The sequence below is a fragment of the Oryctolagus cuniculus genome, chromosome 12 (genome assembly GCF_964237555.1).
Source record: "Oryctolagus cuniculus chromosome 12, mOryCun1.1, whole genome shotgun sequence".
Taxonomy (NCBI): Eukaryota; Metazoa; Chordata; class Mammalia; order Lagomorpha; family Leporidae; genus Oryctolagus; species Oryctolagus cuniculus.
Window position 1 is genome coordinate 74,110,582 of NC_091443.1, and position 22,157 is coordinate 74,132,738.

A 22,157-nucleotide genomic window follows, 5' to 3' on the forward strand; every position below is an offset into this window, starting at 1 on the left:
CCCATCCAGTGGTCTACTCCCCACATGGCCACAATGGCTGGAGCTGGATCAGGCCAGAGCCAGGAGCCTAGAACTCCATCCAGGTCTCCTCTGTGGATGGCAGGGGCCCCAGCACTTGGGCCGTCTTCTACTGCCTTCCCAGATGCAGTAATAGGGAGCTGGGCCGATAGGATTTCAGTCAAGCTTTCAACCTTAACCACCTTTTTTATCTCTGCCCTGCTTCTCTCCTTGTAATTAAATTTAGGTCATCTCAAATCTAAGACAGGGTTATCTGAGGCTGGCGCCACGGCTCAATAGGCTAATCCTCTGCCTGCAACGCCAGCATCCTGGGTTCTAGTCCTGGTTTCTGTCCCGGTTGCTCCTCTTCCAGTCCAGTTCTCTGCTGTGGCCTGGGAAGGCGGTGGAGGATGGCCCAAGTCCTTGGGCCCTGCACCTGCATGGGAGACCAGGAGGAAGCACCTGGCTCTTGGCTTCGGATCAGCACAGCACGCCAGCCGTAGCGGCCATTTGGGGGGTGAACCAATGGAAAAGGAAGATCTTTCTCTCTGTCTCTCTCTAACTCTTCCTGTCAAAATAAATAAATAAATAAATAAATAAAGACAGGGTTATCTGGAGAGCCTGGCTTTATGGAAAGGGGTTGCTGGAAGCAGATCAGCCCTGGGCCAGCCCAGGCTCCAGAGCAAGGGCCACCCTGCCAGAGCCCTGCCACAGGCCCTGTGGCCTTGCTTCTCCGCCCCCCCCCCCCCGCCCCCACTTCTGAGCCCCTGGAGGGATTGCCTGCAGAGCAAGAAGGAACCAGGTGCAGGGCCACAGCAGGGAATTGGTCTATTCTAGCACAGTGAGTGACAGGATCGGATCTTTCTAAATACTACGGTGGCTGCTGCTGTGTGGAGAGCACATTGGAAGTAGCACACGAGAGTGGGAGTCAGGGCAGGGAGAGCGTGCAGATGGCACCTGTTGGTGCAGGTGGAAAGACTGGCGGGTGGCTGTGGGAAGACTGGTAGAGCTGAGTGCTACTTACAGTTGAGGTCAGCAGCTCCTGATGGTGGTGATGTCAGGAGTGAGGGAGTGGGGAGGCACCAGCACTGACGCCAAGGCGATGTCCTGCCTTGCTGGCTGGGTGAACTGGTCCTCCCTGAGTTGGGGAGCCCTGTTCCCCCAACTGCGGGCCCAGCCTGAGATGTGCTGGCTTTGACATGCCTTGGGATGCCTGGGGAAGTATGTCAAGGACCCTGAAGATACGGATCTGCAATCAGAGTTGACCTTAGGGCTTCAAGGTGCACACAAGGGAGTTATCAAGGCATCCGGCAATGTTTGCCATCTCTTAGGGACAGGGAGTGACTGGAGAGGAGAGGCTCTGTGGAGCCCAGAGACGCTCCAAGGTCTAATGACCCAGCCGAAGGAAACGAGCTGGCCAAGGAGGCCGAGCGGAGGACTGAGCCACTGCAGGAATGCCGGGAGAGGGTGGGCGTGATCATGAGCAAACACTTCCTGAGCAGGTTTCCAGTGCGGGTGGGGAGCCAGCCTGAACCGTCAACAGCGAGCTACACCTACAGCACCACCTGAGACCGCTGTGCGCGGGAAAGGCTGGGGTGCTCCGAGATAACAGTGCGGGCCGGGGAGATCGCCTCCTAGGTCAGAGCTGGAGGGTGAGAGTCAAGGACAGGGGAGCCCTGGGCGAGGGCACAGCACACACCAAGACCACCAAGCCCTTCCAGAGCCTCTCTGGGTCTCGCTGGAGTGCCCCCGGGGCCCCGCAGGGTCTTAGGGAGAAGGCAGGGCCGGTGTGTCAGCTGATGGTTAAAGGACCTTTGGTTTGCTGCAGTGGGGAAGGGGGGGTGTGGGAGTACATTCCAGAAAGAGAGAACAACAAGTGCTGTTTCCAAAAAGGGGAGAAAGGGACAGGGGGTGGGATGTGCTCTCTGGCGACACTCCCCTGAACAATGGCAGACAGCTCCCAGGGGCTGCTGGGCGCTCTGCTAGAGGTCCCGCCGCACACTGAGCTCATCCGGGCCTCATGGTAACCCCTGAGACGGAGAGGCTTTGTTAGCTGTGTTTGTAACAGATGAAGAAATCTCTTTCAAAACATGTGTCCCTCTCTGAAAGTGCCTCCCGGGTTGGCTGTGGGTGTGCTGGGGCTGGCATCCCCGAGTAGAATGTGATGTCCCTAGGAGCGCAGGTCTCACCTCCAGTGCCTGAGATGCCCAGCGAGGGAACTCAGTGCATTCGTTGGTGAGTGGATGACCCTGGTGTGTCACACATCAAAGGGCAAGTAAATAGGGAAGCAGGACTTGAATCCAGGTCCCTCTGACTCCTGGGCCCTGCTCCTAACCCCAACAACACTCAACTGCCACGCTCAAGGGGCCCAAGGGGCGTGAGCCTAAGTGGTGAGAATAGGGTTATTGGAGGTACCACGGGGCAGAAGCAAGCAGGAAGGTGGGGCTGCAGAGCTGGTGCAGTCGATGGAGGAGATAGGGCTTGAAACAGCCTCCAGCCTCAACCCCAGTGCTGTCTCATGGGGAGGCCGGGAGAGCTCCAACCTTTCCTAGAAGTCTGCGGGCCATCAGTGAGGAATAACCTGTCCTTCAGGCAGACTGACCAAGGCGGAGAGGAACAGTGGAGGGAGTTCTAGGAAGACCTGCCTTGGTTCCGACTGCCCCAGTAGCCTCGGACAGGTCACCCCATCACTGGGCCATGAGGTACTCGTCTGTGCGCTGAGAATGTTGGGTTACAACTACCCTTACGTGGTCTCCAGTTTTAAATACACCGCTATGGTGTTGGTCCGTGAAGGCTGAGACTGGGCTTGAAGATTTTATTACCCAGCACAGCTCTTAGCCAGGCCTCGGCAGAGGCGCCCTAATTAATGAACGGAGAGTGCATGCATGCATGATGGAGAAGACTAGAACACAGTGCACGTCCAAAAGGGCCTGCAGGGTGGTGGAAGGCAAGGAATGCGTACTCCACAGCCATGGCCGTTCTAGTCGGGACACTTCACGGCAGGCAGCACTTCCCAGGCACCAGCTGGATTTCCGGTGCACACACCTGGCACCTAGGACCCTACATCAAGGACGGGTTGGGCAATAGCGCTAGGTATGGCAGCATCTTGGAAGTCAGTAGAGGGGAGGTAGGGAGGGCATTGCAGGGAGAGAACAGAAAGGCCTGGGCTCGTGGTTGTGAGGTCACCCCTAGGTATTGCTGGGGCCCCAGCTGCACTGGAGTGGGAGCCAAAGGCCTTCAAAGCAGGGCTGGGGGCTTTGGCTCCACGGATGTAAGAGGCAGTTAGAAGCCGCTGTGGGCTCCTACGGAGACTAGCCTGATGGAAGCTGCAGCTGAAGATCTGCAGCTCCACAAGTGCATCCAGGAAGCTGGAGTATCCGAGGGCCTCGGTGTGTGACCTCAGAACAATGCTGGAATGGCGTGGTTTGGGACCTGGGTCTTCCACCAACCAGCTGTGCACCCTCGGGCAAGTTGCTTAACCTCTCTGTGCCATAGTTTCCTTCTTTGTGAAACGGGAACAACCTTGGTATCATCCTCACAGTGCTGTTAGGAAGGCTGAATGTGCGAATGCATATTAAGTGCTGGCTTCTGTTAGGGCCTGGCATCTAGTCAGCCTGTGTTTATGTCTGCTCTTCTTTACTGTGGTGGTGCTTTGTAAACACGGGGAAAGAGAGACTTGGTTTTAGATCGAAAGGATCAAGGGGTGTGTCCGCCCTCATCTGAAGCCGCCGACTTGGATCAAGTGAAGGAGACGGCCAAGTTCTCGGCTGCGTCCCTGGCACGTTCTGTGCAGTTTGACATCCTGTGGTTCAAAATCCAACACCGGCTTGCTCTCCTGCCGTCTCTCTCCTCGTCACCTAAGAGGTGATGTGCAGTGCCTTCTCTAAAAATCGCATCCTTAAAAAAAACAGAAATAAGCCTCCTCCCCCCACTTCCACGTGTCTTGGGACTGGGTTCTGTGTGACACCCTCTGGCCCCCTTTCTCCTGCCTTAGCGACAGACAGATGGCACTGCCAAAAATAAGACGTCCTCGCTCAGCCCCTGCGGCGAAGCCCGTGGGAGTGGGCCCCAGCCTGGAGACACACAGCCCCAGCCTCGGTGCAAGAGAAGCCGTTTGTTTTGTGTGGGTGACGCCCGGGAAGAAAAAGTAGCAGGAAGCCACTTGCAGCACCGGAGTTAGTGAGGCAGGCAGAACCCGGCCTGTCTCCTCTTGCTGGGTGTGCAGACTCGAACCCCAGCCAGGAGCCCAGGGCCAGACGATGCCAGGGTCCAGATGCCACACGGGTCACTGGGCACGGCTGACAGCCCTGACCTTCCAGGGTCAGGGCAAGATAGAACGCCACACACACACCACAGCCCGTGCATGGCCAAGGCGATTCTGCCAGCAGAGACGAGAGGCTGCCTTGTCGCTCACAAGAGGCCCAGAGCAAACTCTACAGGGGACACGCTGCCCGCACCCTTCCTTAATGAAAGCCCCCAAGCAGTGCGGCGCAGCCCGGCCCAGCTCAGAGCCCCAGCACATCCTGGAGCAGAGGTCTTCCCCAGCTTTCAGTGCTTGCCCAGCGGAGGGCTGCCTTCTGGCAGGAGCCTCCTCCCATTTCACCTGCGGCTTTTCAGAGGAAGAAAGCAAAAGGCCTAAGAGGAAAGGAAAGAGAAAGGCAGGAGAAGCTGGCTGACGGCGCAGGAGCTCTCCTTGTTGCTAATGCGCAGAGCCAAGCTTGCAGTGGCCAGCAGCGGGTGCCATTGCCCCGGGCACGGCTAACTCCGACTCGGGTGAAACCTGGAGGCGGTGTCGGTCCCACCTGGCGCGCTGTGCTCTACGGCAACTTTACAGCCCTCTGTATCCTTCAGAGCACGTGCCACATTGCCCATTGAAAACACTGACCAAAGAATGGCTTGTGTGGAAGGCCCCACTACAGCCTCTCCTCCAAAGTGACTGCCCAGGTTGGCAGCCAGACGTCCTGGTTACGTGGCTGAGGGTGGCTCGGAGCCGTGGGTTTCCTGTGCTGCAGTGAGGGATGCGTTAGGAGCCATGACATCCCCAGGAGGCAGAGAACGTGTTCCTCCTCCGCCTCGTCGCGCAGGTGCACAAGGCCACCCGAGTTTTCCAGGCCAGCTGCCCAGAGTGTCGTGGTTTTCATGCAGATGTTTTGTATGATTGGCTGAAATGTAGCAAACGTCTGTCGGCTACACTTTCCAACAGCCATCAGTATCAGTAGCCGAAGTCGGTTTACGCACCGCCATCTTACTTGAGACAGCCCGAGGGTGGTCCCTTGAATCTGGAAGAGCAGTTTGAGTGTTAGTTCTCTCGGGGTGAGTGGAAGTGCTGAGAGCACATTTGTTTAAGGGAATAGCAGAGTGCTGGCTAATGATAAGATTCTGTTGTTTAGAGTATTTGAGTATGGCAGGATGCGTCATGATGTGAAAACGTCCCCATGGCTGAAGGGGCTGGGGCAGAGCCAAGTGAGTAGCACAGAAACCCGGTGGGGTTGGTGGGAGGCTGCTCTAAGCGGCCTCTAGGTGGCGCCTTCCAATCTGGACTCTCTTGGAAAATGATATTGGAAGCGAACAGGACTGGCAGGAGCAGGTGGGGGATGGCAGGAGCATGATCAGATATGGCTTTAAATCTGCAGGGGAGGCCGGCGCCGCGGCTCACTAGGCTAATCCTCCGCCTAGCGGCGCCGGCACACCGGGTTCTAGTCCCGGTCGGGGCGCCGGATTCTGTCCCGGTTGCCCCTCTTCCAGGCCAGCCCTCTGCTGTGGCCAGGGAGTGCAGTGGAGGATGGCCCAGGTGCTTGGGCCCTGCACCCCATGGGAGACCAGGAAAAGCACCTGGCTCCTGGCTCCTGCCATCGGATCAGCGCGGTGCGCCGGCCGCAGCGCGCCGGCCGCGGCGGCCATTGGAGGGTGAACCAACGGCAAAGGAAGACCTTTCTCTCTGTCTCTCTCTCTCACTGTCCACTCTGCCTGTCAAAAAAAAAAAAAATCTGCAGGGGAGACATTGGCAGTGCCACAGGATGACAGCCCGTGAATGGGGATTGGCCAGGTTGGTGGAACGTAAGAGAAGGATCCTGAGCAATCATTCAGCCAGAGACTGTAAGAAGGGGCATGGGGACTGGCAGGGCAGAGAGAAGGGTCAGAAGTCCTCTGGGTCGTGGACATTGAGAGCAACTGAAGACTGGTCTGTGTAGGGGCAAAGGGCAATTTCTCCCCTGTCCTCTGGGATTCGCTGGCACAACATGACGAAGACTCGGTAGGAGAAAAGGTGCAAAGGAGACAGTGGGGGCGGGGGACCACAGCACAGGGAAACACAGGAGCGGGATGATGCACCAGCCAGCCTCGTTCAGAAGCTCATAGACTTGGTTTCCTGTAGGAGAGAGGGAGAGCGGGGAACGCAGCTAAGTTGGAGGGATTGGGAGCCATCACTGGCGAGAGTCTGTCCAGGAGACAGCGGTCCGCCTATGAGAAGATTCTCTCTGGGATCTGAGCGATCCCCAGGACGCACATTATCCGGCTCTACTTCCCGGTCTTCCGCTGTCAGACGGTGAGATTTCAGGGTGAGGTTGGAAGGCAGCTGTGTTCCCTTTTACAGTCCGGTCCTAACGCAGACAGCGGATTCCACATGGCCCCTCCTTGTGCTTAGGTGGGCAGAGAGGGCACGAGCTTCTCCTTTGGGTCAAGTGCATAGCATGCTGGGGGTGCTGTACTTCGTGTCCCGTCTTCTGAAGCCCAGCGGTTGCACTGAAACTTGCTCTGGCTTTCCTGTGCTGCCCGAGGCCTCTGCCACTTTGAGCCACATCTCTACTGCGCAACATCTCTGAAAGCTGTTGTCCGAGTCTGCAAATACTCCCTGAGACAGGGGAGCTGTTGATTGATCCGTATCTGTCATCTGCTCCCCGGGTACCAGCACAGCTGCGTAGTCATGATAGCTTTTAAAAGATTCCTTCACAGCCGGCGCCGCGGCTCACTAGGCTAATCCTCCGCCTAGCGGCGCCGGCACACCGGGTTCTAGTCCCGGTCGGGGCGCCGGATTCTGTCCCAGTTGCCCATCTTCCAGGCCAGCCCTCTGCTGTGGCCAGGGAGTGCAGTGGAGGATGGCCCAGGTGCTTGGGCCCTGCACCCCATGGGAGACCAGGAAAAGCACCTGGCTCCTGGCTCCTGCCATCGGATCAGCGCGGTGCGCCGGCCGCGGCGGCCATTGGAGGGTGAACCAACGGCAAAGGAAGACCTTTCTCTCTGTCTCTCTCTCTCTCTCACTGTCCACTCTGCCTGTCAAAAAAAAAAAAAGATTCCTTCAGATTTTCTATGTAAACAACCATGTTATATGCAAATAAGGACAGTTTGAGTTCATCCTTCCCAATCTATATGGCTTTTCATTTTTTTTTCTTGCTTTATCTCACCAGCTAGGACCCCCAGGAGAGTGTTAAGTAAAATTGGTGAAAGTAAATATTTTGGGGCTGACGTTGTGGCAGAGCAGATAGACACTGCTTGTGACACCAGCACCCCATATGGGTGCCAGTTCGTGTTCTGACTGCTCCACTTGCAACCCAGTGGAAGATCTCTCTGTCTGTCTTTCCCTCCCTCTGTTCTCCCTCTCTCTTTCAAAATAAATGAATTTTTAAAAAAATTTTTAATTAAAAATGAAAGTAGATATCTTTGGGTTATTCTCATTATTAGATATTAAGCTATTCAATGTTAAGGATGTTGTTAGCTGTAGGGTTTTTTTTTTTTAAGATTTTTTTTCCCTTTTGGAAGGCAGAGTGACAGGGAAAGAAAGAGAAAGGCATCTTTTTAACAAATTTATTTATTTATTTATTTGCAAGGCAGTGTTCCAAAGAGGGCGAGACAGAGAAATCTTCCATCTGCTGGTTCACCTCCCGAATGGCTACAACAGCCAGGGCTGGGGCAGGCTGAAGCCAGGAACCAGGAACTCCATCCAGGTCTTCTACATAGGTGACAGAGGCCCAGTTCTTGGGCCATCTTCCACTGCTTTCCCAGGTGCATACGCAGAGAGCTGGATGCAAAGCAGAGCAGCCAGGACTGGAACTGGCGCCCATGTGGGATGCCGGCACTGCAGGCAGTGGCTTTACCTGCTACACCACAGCACCAGCCCCTCAAATCTTGATTTTTAATATCCTGAAGTCCATAAGAACCCTGTAAAATAGCACTACAATGCTGGCCCCTAGCTGTAGGTTTTTTATAGACACTCTTTTGAAAACTGAGCAAGGACTGTTTGTTTGAATTTATCAAATCCCAATTTTCTGCATCCGTTGAAATGATCGTGTGGTTTTTCTTGCTGAAATTGTTAACATGGTAAATGACACTGAATGGCTCAGATCTTGGCCTTTCTTCTTGCAGTCACTTACAGATTAGTTTGAACCTTTCAAAGCTTGATTTAAAAAAAAAAAAAAGATTTATTTATTTATTTGAAAGGCAGAGTTACAGAGAGGCAGAGAGAGAGAGAGAGAGATGGCCACAATGGCCGGAGCTGTGCTGATCTGAAGCCGGGAGCCAGGAGCTTCTTCTGGGTCTCCCACGTGGGTGCAGCACCGGCCTCTGAAAGCGGGATTTTATAATATCTTTAGGTCCATAATGGCCTTTTTCCCACGGCTAATCTAACTCCACTGCAAAGACAAGACTTTCCAAGAGCTGTGGCCAGTAACCTGTTAGTTTGTGAGATTTCTCCAAGTTGACTGGTAAGGATGAGAACTCTCTGTGTGTGAGCTCCAACAAAGGACAAACATTTATCAAGCTGTCCGAATTCTTGTCTCGGCCTTGTGGAGTTCATTTCAATCAAAGACTCAAGGGTGCCCTCTGCAGGTCTCCAGGGTTTTCTACATCGTGCTGCAAATTCTAGCCACTTCCACATCTGCAAACCCAGATTTTTGGCCCCCCACTCCATGAGGTTGCCAGGCTCTGTTTGGGTTCCCCCACCCTGTACCACTGGGGCCTACTTCGAGGCAGTGAGTTGGGATAGTGGGAGGGGGCCCTGTGCTGCCCGTGGCCCAAAGCTGACATGAGCTATCGCCTAGACCTCGACTGATTTCTGGCTGTGTATGAGTGGATAGCAACTCCTTGGGGTGTCAGTCTCCCAAAGAACAGAAGCAGGAGTGTCACCCCCTCCTTTGTTCACACTGTTACCATACCTGCTGAGGGCTGTGCTAAAACAACCTTCCACATTTCGCTGTTGCGATTGAAAGTATTTTGCATTGGACAGTCCCAGTGATGGCAGTGGAAAGGGAATCGGAGGCCCTTTGGGGCTCACTTGACAGTGTCAGGTTTAGCCAATGTAGGCCTTGGTCTCGACATCTGTGAAGTGCCAGGAAGGATAAGTGCTCAGACGACCTCGCTGACAGGTTGTGAGGCATAAACTTAAGTACTGCGGGTGATATATGCTGTTGCAACACCAAACAGACCCCACCCATTGACCCAGTGACTCTTCGTGGGGACAGTGCCAGCCTTTTTTTTTTTTTTTAATTTTATTTTATTTATTTGAGAGGCGGAATTACAGAGAGAGAGACAGAGAGAGAGGTCTTCCAAATGCTGGTTCAATCCCCAAATCGCTGCAACAACTGGGGCTGGGCCAGGCCAAAGCCAGGAACCAGGAACTTCCTCCAGGTCTCCCATGTGGGTGCAGGGGCCCAAGCACTTGGGTGATCTGCTGCCGCTTTCCCAGGCACATTAGCAGGGAGCTGGATCAGAAGTAGAGCAGCCAGGACTCAAACCGGCATGCATATGGGATGTTGGCGCTGTAACCAAGGCTTTGACCCACTGAGCCACAGTGCCCTCCCCATTGCCAGCCTTCTAATCAGGCCTTCCCACCCATTTCCTCGGTGGCCCTCATCCCTCTGGGGGCTCGCTCCTCTGCCCCACACAGCCATCTACCTGGAAACAGGATTCCTTGCTGAAGGCGTGGCTCCCTGCTGCCCCAGCAAGGTTCCATGTTTTCTTCTTCAGCTACTTTGCCCCTGAAGTGCAAAACACAATGATCGCAAAGTGCCAAAGCAGGATTTCTTGCTCAACAGACTAATATCTCTTTTCTCCTCCCACCCGCAGGGCTACCTGGAGCCATAGGAAATCCCGGGGAAAAGGGAGAGAAGGGGGACGTCGGTGAACTGGGCTCCACTGGCAACGAGGGCCCGCCGGGGCAGAAGGGGGCCAAGGGAGACAAGGGAGATGCATCCAATGATGTGCTTGTGGCAGGTGAGAGGGCCCAGGGGCCCTGGGTCCATGCAGGGTCTGCCTGCACCCACGCCCCACGCTGCCTTGGCGTGGCCATCTGGCTCGCAGCGTGTTTTGCAATCTGTGTTTTCAAAAAAAAAAAAGAGAAAGCCAGCTTGTATTACTGCCTGTGGGCAGTACCAAGCTGAGAGCTACACAGAAGCCCTCTAACTAATTCAGATCTGAAAGCTGGGGTGGGATTGAATGGGCTGAAGGAAGCTTCCTTTTCCAAAGACTTAGTGAAATGCAGTACAGTCTGGAACAAGGTGAGTGACCGCAGATGTCACAGAGGACGCTGGCCAGAAAGTCACGGCTGAGCCCACCGCAGACCCTGGGCCTAAGACTTTGACGTAGAATTGGGGCAGACTGCAGAGAGTTAGCATCTGTAGGGCAGCAAGCCACAAAGTCACCTGGCGGAGAGAACAGGTGACAGCTGATCATTGAGGACGGAGAGGCAGGAGAATTTGGAATCTACAGTCCTCTGAGACCACTGCATCCTACAGACATAACCATCCGATTAACTCCGTAAACCCTGGATACCCAAGACCAGCATTCATGAACCAGGGACTTTGCTGGTGACTAGAAATATGAATAGGAAGATGAGCGAGGTGTAGTATCTGCCCTCAAGGAACAAGGAACAAGGATGGTTATAGGTGCTCAGAGCAATGACCCTGAATCAGGCACCCGCTCACCATTCAAAACAGATTTCCAGGCACTGCATCGAGGATGTAGATCAAATGATGTTTAGCACGCTTGGTTTCATAAACAGGGGGCATTGCCAAGCAAACTGCATAACACTGAAAAAGTGTTCTGACGGTGTCATGTTTTTAAGTGTTTGAAAAGCTGAGGTTGTGTTACAATGGGAAATCAACACATCTGGTATACTACAGCCCCTAACCTGCTGCGCAAGCGGGGGAGGCCTGGGCAGGGCAGAGCCGGGAGGGGGCGGGGTGCGGTGGGGGGCGTGATGACAAACCATCCTCCAGTGGATCCCAATTGAAGAAACCAGGCCGGAGCAGAGTGCGCCCCCTGTGGGGAGTAGAGGAGGTGCAGGAGGGCTGGCCCACATCCACTCTGCGCACAGATCTCTGCCCCTTCAAAGTGGACAGAGAGCCATCTTCAGCCCCGGTGGCTCCCATCTGCCCACTCCTGGCAGACTGAAAAGGCTGAATGGGAAGAGGCAGCTAAAGAGACCTCTGCTCGCCGTTCTCAGCTCAGGACAGGAAGTAAAACAGAGCCCGGCAAGTAATGTGCTCCTTAAGAAAGCTCCAGAACAATGGTCCTTGCCAAGCACTGCTCCCTCCTTGGCCACCTGCGGTTAGAGGCCTGTCTGCCTGCGGTGTGTAGGGAGCGGAGCTGCCAAAGTGTTTGTAGCAGTGACCTCATTGGTTTTCTCAGGGCAAGGGTCGTGATTCTCTATGAGGGGTTGATTTTCCTGCCCAAGGTCATGGAGCTGAATGGAACCCGAAACGACATGAGCTCCTGCTTTCTTCCACCCTTCTCATCCCTGACCACATGTTGGTCTTTAAAAGGTGCAAATGGTCAGCCCCTTCCACCTCCCCCAACACTTGATGCAGTTGGTCAGGGGTGGGGTACAGGCCCTAGAAGGTTATTAGAGCTTCTTAGATGATTCGAATGAGCACTCAGGGACAAGCGCCCATGAAGAGAGGATGCACGTGGAGTGAGCACACCTGGAGCCGAGTCCCAGCGCTTGCCCAGGCTGAGACCCTGGGCAGATCGATGAACCGTGCTAAGACTCGGTTTCTGGAGGGGATCCTCCTCCCACCCCCAGAGCGGTTTGGAAGAATGATGGGGAGATTGGTCAGACTTGGCACAGTTCTTGGCACGTGCCTGGTCCTTATCCCAGTGTAGACAAGTGCTGAGGTCACTTCCTCTGGGAGGGGCCAGGCTCGGTGAGGCTCCCAGGAGCTGATCACAAGTTCACTTCTTGCAGGTGAAACGCAATCTCTGTTTATAGCTCTTCATTTTTTCTTTCTCGCTTCCTCTCTCCAGGTGCCAAAGGTGACCCAGGCCCAGCCGGCCCACCTGGGCCCCCAGGCCCCCCAGGGCCTCCAGGGCCCCCTGGAAGCAGAAGATCCAAAGGCCCTCGGCAGCCAAACCTGTTCAACGGCCAGTGCCCAGGTCACAAACCCATGCCCGGCGAACCCACCTCTTCACCACATGACCCCCAACTCTGAGTCTGCACCCCACGACTTGGGACCAGTTTTCTAAAGCAGAGGGAGGAGGGTTTGTTCAGATGAGTGCTGCCCCTTGCAGCATGCTCATTCAGCCTGGGAGACGCTTAGCAATGACAGGGTGGGGCAGGCAGGTAGTCTCCTTATTTTGCTGATCAAGAAACCCTTTCAGACCATCCTGAGAGCATCCCTGGTGACAACAGAGAGGCCGCCTGTCTGTCCAGCACCCACAGCGTGACATGGACCCTGCGGGATTTGTCGAGGCAGTGGGCCTGGCCTTCCCCCAGGAAGCCCCGACTGCCCCCAACCTGCCCCCAACCAGTATCTCCCTCCAGGCCAAGGCACCCCCTGTCATCCTCTAGCCACGTCCTCCCCCTCCCGCTGCCTTGCTTCTGCCACCCAAGACACCTGTTCGCACAAGGTCCCCATGAAGCCCACTCAATAAGGGGCACATCAACAAGCCAAGAGCGAGGGATGCTAGCACAGGTGCAGCCCCTGTGGAGGCCCCGTGTCCCATAGGTCTTCAAGCAGGGGAGCTACAGGTGGGAGATGGTGGTGTGGGGCCTCCCACAGCCCCGAGCCGGGCTGCCTCTGGGTTCCTTCCTGTTCCTTCCTGTCCTGAGGCTCCATCATTCCTCTCCTGATGCCTCTCCCAAGAAATCGCCAGGCCAAGTGGGCTCCCAATCCCTCCCACCTGCTTCCCTGGTAGTGACACTCCCTCCATGACAGTGCCATCTGTGCTGGTGATGCTGCCCGCAAGCCTGTCTCTCCCTCAGATTGCTGAGGACTGGAAAAGCCTGGCTCAGGCCACTGCACCCCTTTTCCTGACTGCTGGGGTTTGAATGCATTGCCCAAAAGGCACGTGTTGAAAACTTAGTCCCCAGCTGCAAGAGTGTTGAGAGGCAGGGCCTCTAAGAAGTGGGTTAGGACCCAGCAATTAGGTTTAGCTGAGTTGGTGCCAAGGGTGCTGTCCTCGTGAATGGGCTCCCTGTGAGGGAGTCCAGCTGTTTTCTCTCACCATGTAATGCCCACTACAGTGTTAAGAAAGAGCAAGAAGGTCCTGACCAGATGGAGCTACTCGGTCTTGAACTTCACAGTCCCCGGAACATGAACCAGATAGACACATTGCTGTCTGTTATGAATCACCCAGTCTGGCAGGCATTTGGCCCAGTGCTTAAGATGCTGCATCGCATACTGGGCTGCTTGAATTCAAGTCGTGGCTCTGCTGCGTATTCTAGCTTCCTGCTAGTGCAGACACTCGGAAGTAGTGGTGATGGTGCAAGTATTTGGGTCCCTGCTACCCACATGGGACATGTGTTCTTGGCTCCTCACTTCAGCCTGGCCCAGCCCCAGCCATTGCAGCCATTGGGAGCTTCTCTCTAAGTAAAATTCAATTTTCAAAAAAAATAAAGTATTCAATCTATGATGTTAGGTTATGACAGCACAGAGTGGAATAAGACGTTGCCATCCTACTGGGAATGTATCTTAGCAATTACAGTTATAGAAAGTTTATTGAGAACTTGCCAAGCAGGGAACAAAACTGGAAGAGTTCAATTTAGGCTTGTTGAAAAGCGAACAACCAAGAAACTCTGTGGGCTTCTTGCAAAGGGGTGTTCGTGGGACTAGGTCTGGATGAGGTGGGGGAAGTAACAGTTATAACATTATGCAAATCTCCCAGAGCCAGCTGTATTTTCCCTGGGTAATGTCGCTGCTGTCATTGTAGGCGAGACATGTGCCATACCCAACGATGACACCTTGGTTGGAAAAGTTGACGAGAAAGTCAATGAGCATCACTCCCCCAAAGCAGGTACAGAAGAAATCGTCCTGTTTTGAAAGTGGGTGCCTTAAAGTCAGAGTTGGCACGTGACTCACTCCTCCTCTTCCCCTTCGGCTGGCAGAATCCACGATCACCTCCATTGGGAACCCAACACAAGTCTTCAAGGTCAAGGAGACTTTTGGGACTTGGATACGAGAGTCTGCAAACAAGAACGACAGCCGCATCTGGGTGACTGAACACTTTTCAGGTACTTTCACGTGACACGGGCTCTGCATCTGTGTTATATTCCTGGTTTGCTTGTTTTTCAATCTGTTACCTCTCTTCAGGCTTGTTTTCTGTCTGTGTACCTGAAACCCCTGCTGATTGGTAAAATAAATTGCTCCTTATTTCAGGAAGCACAAGTGAGTGGCCAAAAAAACAACTTTCTCCTTTTGAACTTGCTAACGGCGAGCCCTGCAGCGCAGGTCGCAGGGGCTCGGCTGGGGGACCCACAGTGGAGCCTATCTAATTTTAGGCAACGTACCCAGAAGGAAACTGCTTGATGAGCTTGATGGCTGCATGCCTTCCAAACCACAAAACCACAATGTGGAAGAAATGTCAGAGATAAATCCTTGTGTTTTTAAGATTGATTGCTTTATTTGAAATGCAGAGCAACCGAATGAGAGAGAGAGAGAGAGGGAGAGAGAGAGAGAGAGAGAGAGGAGTTTCCATCTGCTGGCTCACTCCCCAAATAGTCCTGGGTCAGGCTGAAGCCAGGAGCCAGGAACTCCATTCTTGCCTCCGGCATGAGTGGCGGAGGCCACACCCACTTGAGCCATCATCTGCCACATTCCCAGGTGCCATAGCAGGGAGCTGGATCAAAAGCAGAGCAGCTGGCACTCAAAGTGGCATTCCTATATGGGATGCCAGTGTTGGAAGTGGCAGCTGAGCCCGCTGTGCCACAATGCTGGCCCCGGAGATAAATTCTTGGTGCACTGCCCATCTTTCTCTAAGTTCAGCCCCCTCCCAGGAGAGTACTCTTGGTCATCTTTCTCAGTTATCAGTTGGACGGAGATCCCACCCACCTTACCATCACCCTGCCTCTACACTTGACCCCTCCCACTGTCCCAGAGATCTGTGGTCAGGGTTGGTCACGGCGCCGACAGTAGCCTTATCCCAGGAGGCGTCTGGCCAGCCATTGGTTGGAGAAGCAGCTGCTTTGATCCACAGGTTTGGCATGTCAGCTGACAGTAATCACCTGACTTCCAGTCAGAAGGATTTGGGGGCTCAAAAGGAAAGAGTAGGGGCCGGCGCCTTGGCATAGCAGGTAAAGCTGCCACCTGCAGTGCCGGCATCCCATATGGGCACCAGGTCAAGTCCCGGCTGTTCCACTTCTGATCCAGCTCTCTGCTGTGGCCTGGGAAAGCAGTAGAAGATGGCCCAAGTCCTTGGGCCTCTGCACCCATGGGAGACCCAGAAGAGGCTCCTGGCTCCTGGCTTCAGATCAGCCCAGCTCCAGCGGTTGAGGCCATCTGGGAAGTGAACCATCGGTGGAAGACTTCTCTCTCTCTGTGTCTCAGCCTCTGCCTCTCTCTAACCCTTTCTTTCAAATAAATACATCTGTAAGAAAAGAAAAAAGGAAAGAGTAGTGACACTGGCGCATTAGCCGCTGCCACAGAGGCAGGAAGAGCTGGGGGAGGCCTGGGTGATCACACGAGCGCCAGCTTCCTGCTCTTCCTGGGGTGGGCCTCTGCTGCTGGGGGGAGGAGGGAGCTTGCCCCTGTGCCCTCAGAGGGTCGCTGGGATACAAGGGGAAGGATCCACTAGAAGAGGCGTATGGACTGCTGAGCGGGTCTGGGGGCAATGGTAGGGGCGTGGTCCCCCCAGCCCAGCGCCGTTCAGAGCGTGTGCACCCCTTTTCTGGGGAGAACAGAGGTTGCTCACGCTGTTGAGGAGTTGTGAGTGATTACTGGGGGGAATGAATGGCCCAGCAGACAGGGATTCGCGTGTGAGATTCTTTCTAGAACTTGAATGAGCCCAGCGGACGGACACGGACGCGACCTTGGAAAGGCTATCACCCGGCGGGTTGCCTTTCTCAGTCTTCTTTCCTGAGACATAAGGAGGCGCGGGGCGGGGCTGACGGCTGCGTGCTCCGTCTCCCGGTCCTGTCTGGAGGCAGATAAGGGAATTCCAGGGAGTGTCTCCCTACACCTGCAGGGGCAGAAGCAACACAAGCGTGTCCTGAGGGCCAAGCGCTTAGCAGGGCAAGCACGCCATTTTCGGGGTACCGCTCTCTGAGCTCCAGCGCTGCTCTGGTAGGACGTTTCATATACACCGCAGAGATGGGGGAGGAGCATCACTCTCTACAGGGGAGCAGAACCGAGCCTGTGGCTATGGCATTTGAAGGACAGTTTCGGGTGCCACCGGGAGAGCTGGACTTTGAGTTTGGGACTCTTCACCCACGACAGGGGACCCTGGGAAACATCTCAGTCTCAGCTCCCCTTCCCCTGAATGCCCCGACTGTCCGCAGCCGGGCACCCTGGGCAAGCTGTGGTTGCTGGAAAGTTGGCCGCAGCTTCTCGCTGGCTTCCCTCCCGCAGGCATCATAGTGAAGGAGTTCAAAGACCAGGCCGCCCTCCTGAACGGCAGCTGCACGTTCATCCACCTGCCCTACTATTTCCACGGCTGCGGCCACACCGTGTACAACAACTCTCTCTACTACCACAAAGGGGGCTCCAACACCATCGTGAGGTGAGTCGCTCGGGACCACAGCCCCTCCCCCGTGCACCCTGGCGGCGAGGCATGCGGCCCAGGCAGCATCCACTGCGCATGCGTGCGGTGCTTTCCTGCGCTACTTGGGAGTCAGGACTGCGTTTGCATCCCTTATCTGTCGTCTGCATGTTCCCCAAGCTGACCTGTGGCCCGGGAAGGCCAGAGCCAAGGGCAAGTGGACTTAGATGGGCAGGCCCAGCTTTCTTGGGAGGGTGGCTCCCCTGATGGCAGTTTTGTTTGGAAAACCTTTGGGTGTGAAGAATTTCTTGTCAGACCAGGGACTGTAACCGGAAGTCAAGTGGCTTTGCCTTCAGATTCCCCTGTCATCTGGAGGGAGCCCCGAGACCAGTGCCCCCTCCCTCTGCATTTCCAAGGGGCCGCCTGGATAGGCTGTGCCCAGGACAGCAGCTGAGCCTTCCTGTCCCCCACAGGAGTTTTGTCCTCATGGACAAACAACAAGCTTGAGTCACCGTGGGCAGATCAAGGGAGCAGTGCGCGGAAGTCAGGGTGCCTGGTCCCTGGTTCCAGCTCTTCCGCCCTCTCACTCTGTGGCCTTAGCCACAAGACACAGCTTCCGTGGTCTCCCCGTCCTCCACTCAAACAGGAGACAGACCAGTGCCTCGGAGTCCTCCTGGCTCTGCCCCCTGTAGAACAGGAACCCCTGGCTTATGGAGGCCATGATCCTGATCGTTCAAAACCAGAGGCGGTGACAGGGAGGGGGCACTGAACCCCTGGGCCCCTCCTCCCCTCGGTGAAGCCCAGGCTGCCTGAGTGTGGCGTTTGAGTGCTCAGGCTGAGATGGGGTTGGTTTCCTGGTATGGTGTGCAGTGAGATCGGCCAGGTTAGACAAAGGCATCAGTCGTGGCGGGGAGGGAGGAGAGGGGGGTGCCCCTCCCTTACTTCATTCCCCTCTACCCAACTCCCTCATCATCTCTACCCATTTGGACAGAACTTGTGCCAGCAGAAGTGGACAAGTGACCACCCCTGCCACACAGAAGACATAGCTCCCGAGCCACCCTCTTTCCCATGACATTCCTGCCATGTTGTAGGGGCTATTGTTACACAGAGGAAGAGTAGCATTTCTGGGGTAGATGAGCCCCAGGATAAGGATTGGCCTCTTTAAGAGCGGGTGTCGGGGCCGGCGCCGTGGCTCACTTGGTTAATCCTCCGCCTGCAGCGCCGGCATCCCATATGAGCACCGGTTCTAGTCCCGGCTGCTCCTCTTCCAGTCCAGCTCTCTGCTGTGGCCCGGGAGGGCAGTGGAGGATGGCCCAGGTGCTTGGGCCCTGCACCCCATGAGAGATCGGGAGGAAGCAGCTCCAGCCATTGCAGCCATCTGGGGAGTGAAACAGCAGATGGAAGACTCCCCCCCCACCCTCTGCATCTCTGTAACTGCCTTTCAAGCAAATAAATAAATCAGAGAGAGAGAGTCCTCTAGCGAAGCAAAGCTTGTGATGACATAGTTAGGAGACCCGTACCCAGCCCCTGCTCTATGCCTGGCCACAGGCTGGGAGCCGAGGGAGAGCAGATCTGAACTGGAGCCTGCTCTTGCTGGGAGAGAGAAGTCTTCCTGAAGTGGGCAGCCGCCAGGGGCCGGTGGGACCGGCCACATGGCAGGAGTAAATCCCAGGCATCCAGAGGAAGAATGCCTGAGTGCTGAGGGGGGCAGGACCTCCCCACGCACCCCCTCCCCTCTAGCTCCTTCTCAAACTTGCTGCGAGGTTTCTGCATCAAAGCTGAGCTTGTTCCCTCAGATGCTCAGCCACAGTCCCACGGTTCCCACCTCTTGCGCTGCTCAATGGCGCCCTCTGCTGGTTCTCTTTTTCCTTCAGCCGAATTATCCCTGAATTGTCATTTCTAGAGTTAGTAACATTTTGAGCCATAATTCCCTTTTTTTAAAGAATGCAATCTATAGTTTCCACCTGCCACATCACACGGCCCCCAGGAGCGGAGGGCCTGGGACCCCACAGCACTGTTTATTCTGTCCACCCATTTCCCGGGCAAAGCCCTGACTTCCGTACATCCCTCATGAACCAATGACTTTCTTCTGAATCTTGAGGGCGATGAGATATTTTCCTTAAAATCATAGCACAGAATGAAGAACTAACCCCCATATGGGCACGGGTTCAAGTTCCAGCTGCTCCTCTTCTGATCCAGCTCTCTGCTATGGCCTGGAAAAGCAGTAGAAGATGGCCCAAATCCTTGGGCCCCTGCACCTGCATGGGAAGACCTGGAAGAAGCTCCTGGCTCCTGACTTTGCATCAGCCCAGCTCTGGCCGTTGCAGCCATTTGGGGTGTGAACCAGCAGTTGGAAGATCTTTCTCTATTTCTTTCCCACCCTCTGTTTGCAACTCTACCTCAAATAAAATCTTAACAAAAAAAAAAAAAAAAAAAAGGATTGGGCTGGGTCATCTGCCACAGGGGGCAACAGTGACCTGGGGGCTGGTGAGGTTGGGGTGTTTTCCCAGGGCTCGGGCTGGTGAGTGGTGGCTTCCATGTGAATTCATGCTGACTGCGGGAAGTGCTCTCTTTACCACCACCCTGCTGCCCGCCCTGCACAAGCTGGTCACGCACTGACCTTTACAGCCTGGCTGCCGGTAGCCCAGGGGGCGGGCCAGTGCACCAGGCATTACCAAGGCCTTGTTAGAAGTGCAGAATCCTGGCCTCACCCCAGACCGGCTAGCTCGGTTTAGTTAGAGGAGCCCCATAAGCCACCTGTGTCCACAAAACTCGTGACACGTGTCTGCTTCTTCTCCTTAACACATTTCAGATTCGATTTTGGCAAAGAAACATCGGAAACGCTAAAACTTGAGAACGCCCTGTATTTTGACCGCAAATACCTTTTTGCCAATTCCAAGACGTACTTCAACCTGGCTGTGGACGAACAGGGGCTGTGGATCATCTATGCGTCGAGCGTGGATGGCTCGAGCATCCTTGTCGCACAGCTGGAGGAGAGGACCTTCTCCGTGGCACAGCACATCAATACCACGTACCCCAAGTCCAAGGCGGGCAACGCCTTCATCGCCCATGGCATCCTCTACGTCACAGACACCAAAGACACGAGGGTAACGTTCGCCTTCGATCTGTTAGGAGGGAAGCAGATCAACGCCAACTTCGATGTCAGAACTTCCCAGTCCGTTCTCGCCATGTTAGCCTACAACATGAGAGACCAGCACCTGTACTCCTGGGAAGATGGCCACCTGCTGCTGTACCCAGTGCAGTTCCTGGCGGCTCCATTCAGCCAGTGATGTGCTGCGTTCTCTTCTCCTCACTGGATCTCACATGTCTTCTGGGACCATTTTTGTCTCATCAGAAAACCTGTCTTTAAAGGTAGCCGGGTTCTTAGAGCTTAATCTCACATCATGTGCATTCCCGTAGTCAGCGCGCCCCTGCAAAACCCTAGTGCCCGCTGTGGGGTAGCATCAGGCTGGAAGTTGCAATGGCCCTGGAGCTTCCTCCGTGTATGAGTTGGCCAGGTTGCCGCCCCTTCCTTGGGCCTTGGTTTCCCCATTGGTACTATTCAGCAGGTGACCAAGAAAATGGGCACAGTTTTCTCTACCTACAAGAAATGCTGTGGGTTTTGGTTACCGCTACTCTCACAGTTTTTATAGACCCGTTTTCTGTTTTTTTGTAGCCGGGTGCTAAGTAAATTTACCTGTAAGATCATAGCCCTGTTGCTTCAACAGTGAATTCTGCAGTGCTGTGAGAAAATGCGCTGAGCCTTTATGGCTTCGAAGGCACCATGCCGTCCATAATTTATTACTTTTCTCCACATTGCACCTGCTGCCTCAGAGTGACCCGACCCTCTGCCCTTGATTGCAGCTCCCCAATCAGCAAAAGCCAAGAGCAGCTACATGCCCAGGCTTCTCAGTGAGACAGCATCGGCCCTTCCGGGTTTCTATCCATTTCCCATCAGGCTGACTTGCAGCAGTGGGTCTCCAGGGCGCTCCGGCTGCTGCTGCTCCTTTTTTTTAAGGGAAAGGGTTTACTGATGGAAATCCGACAGATTGGAGGGAAGGGGTGAAGAAGAAAGAGTGGGGTCAACGGAAAGAGACAATGAGTCTGGCTTCTTCTACCACAGCCACAGATCCAGAGTAAAGGGGCCCCCCTGCCCCTGCCTTAGCCATGGTTTCAGTTCCCACAGTTAGCATAGTCCAAGAATACATCCAGTACAAGGAGGGATTAAGATATTCAGAGTGACACGCGGAGTGAGAGAGGCCACATTCACGTAACCTTTATTACAGCATATGGTTACAGTTCTCCTTAGGTATTAGTTATTGTTGTTAATTTCCGGCTCTGCATCATTTACAAATTTAACGTTATCATAGGTATATGTAGGAAGAAACCATGGCCTATATAGGGGTCGGCATTGTCTGTGGTTTCGGACCGGACAGCAGGGGACTGCTGGACTACATGCTATGGGAATGGACTGTGTCCGGCCGGAACTGTGACACTCTACAATCTTTGGAAGAGAGGTACCATTTGTGAGTTTATCTAGATCGGGGGTGGGAAAACTGGCCAGAAGCCAGTTCTTCACATGTTCTTGTAAATAAAGCTTTATTAAAACAGTCCCCTTCATTTGTTCATGTATCATAGACAGTCACTGTTGCTCTGTAGTAGTGGACAGGAGCAGGTGCAGCAGAGGCTGGGTGGGCCCACAAAGCCTAAAACATCTACTATCAGCTTGTTTCATTTTGTTCCAGACTGAGAAGTGGTCATTGCCATGGTCTGGGGTTTAGGCAGAGGGGAAGGCTAAGAACAGCACAAAATGCAGGGGCCCTGTGTGAAGTCCTGAGTGAGCTGCTCTTTGCTATAGCTAATTTTAAAGGTGGTGATCTAGGGTCCTTGGAGGGCAGGTGAGACTGCAGGTGAACCGGCTCCTAAGTGCCCGTACACACACGCACATTTTCTGCCGGCTCAGTTCTTTGTGCACCCTGCGCCGAGTGCCCTGCAGGGCCACTGGGAGTAGAGAGGACGTTGGGAAAAGGCCCTGGGCGCTGCAGCCAGGCACGGGAACTAGAACAGTGCTTACATAAAGCTCTGTCAGCAACTTGCCCCAGCCTGTGGGTGTCCTGAAACTGTCTGGACCCAGATTCGTTTTCAGTGGCCTTGAGTCATCGCTTTCTACCGTATTAACAGAAGTGTTTTCCAACTTCAGGGAAGAACAGATCTAATGGTTTCAGTCTCCCCCACTCTCCGAAGATACCTGAGCAGCT

General features: G+C 54.5%; 1 protein-coding gene across 1 annotated transcript in view; it reads left to right on the forward strand.

The window, feature by feature from the left end:
- The window catches only part of GLDN (gliomedin), a 57,693-nt gene extending 36,183 nt beyond the window's left edge, over nucleotides 1–21,510 (forward strand). Inside the window, exons 5-10 of the mRNA XM_002717725.5 lie at nucleotides 10,054–10,200; nucleotides 12,232–12,360; nucleotides 14,137–14,220; nucleotides 14,312–14,437; nucleotides 16,770–16,920; nucleotides 19,712–21,510. Of these exons, the coding sequence (XP_002717771.3) occupies nucleotides 10,054–10,200; nucleotides 12,232–12,360; nucleotides 14,137–14,220; nucleotides 14,312–14,437; nucleotides 16,770–16,920; nucleotides 19,712–20,189 (1,115 nt within the window). The 3' untranslated portion in view covers nucleotides 20,190–21,510. The remainder of the gene's footprint in view (nucleotides 1–10,053; nucleotides 10,201–12,231; nucleotides 12,361–14,136; nucleotides 14,221–14,311; nucleotides 14,438–16,769; nucleotides 16,921–19,711) is intronic.
- Nucleotides 21,511–22,157: the final 647 nt, after the last annotated feature.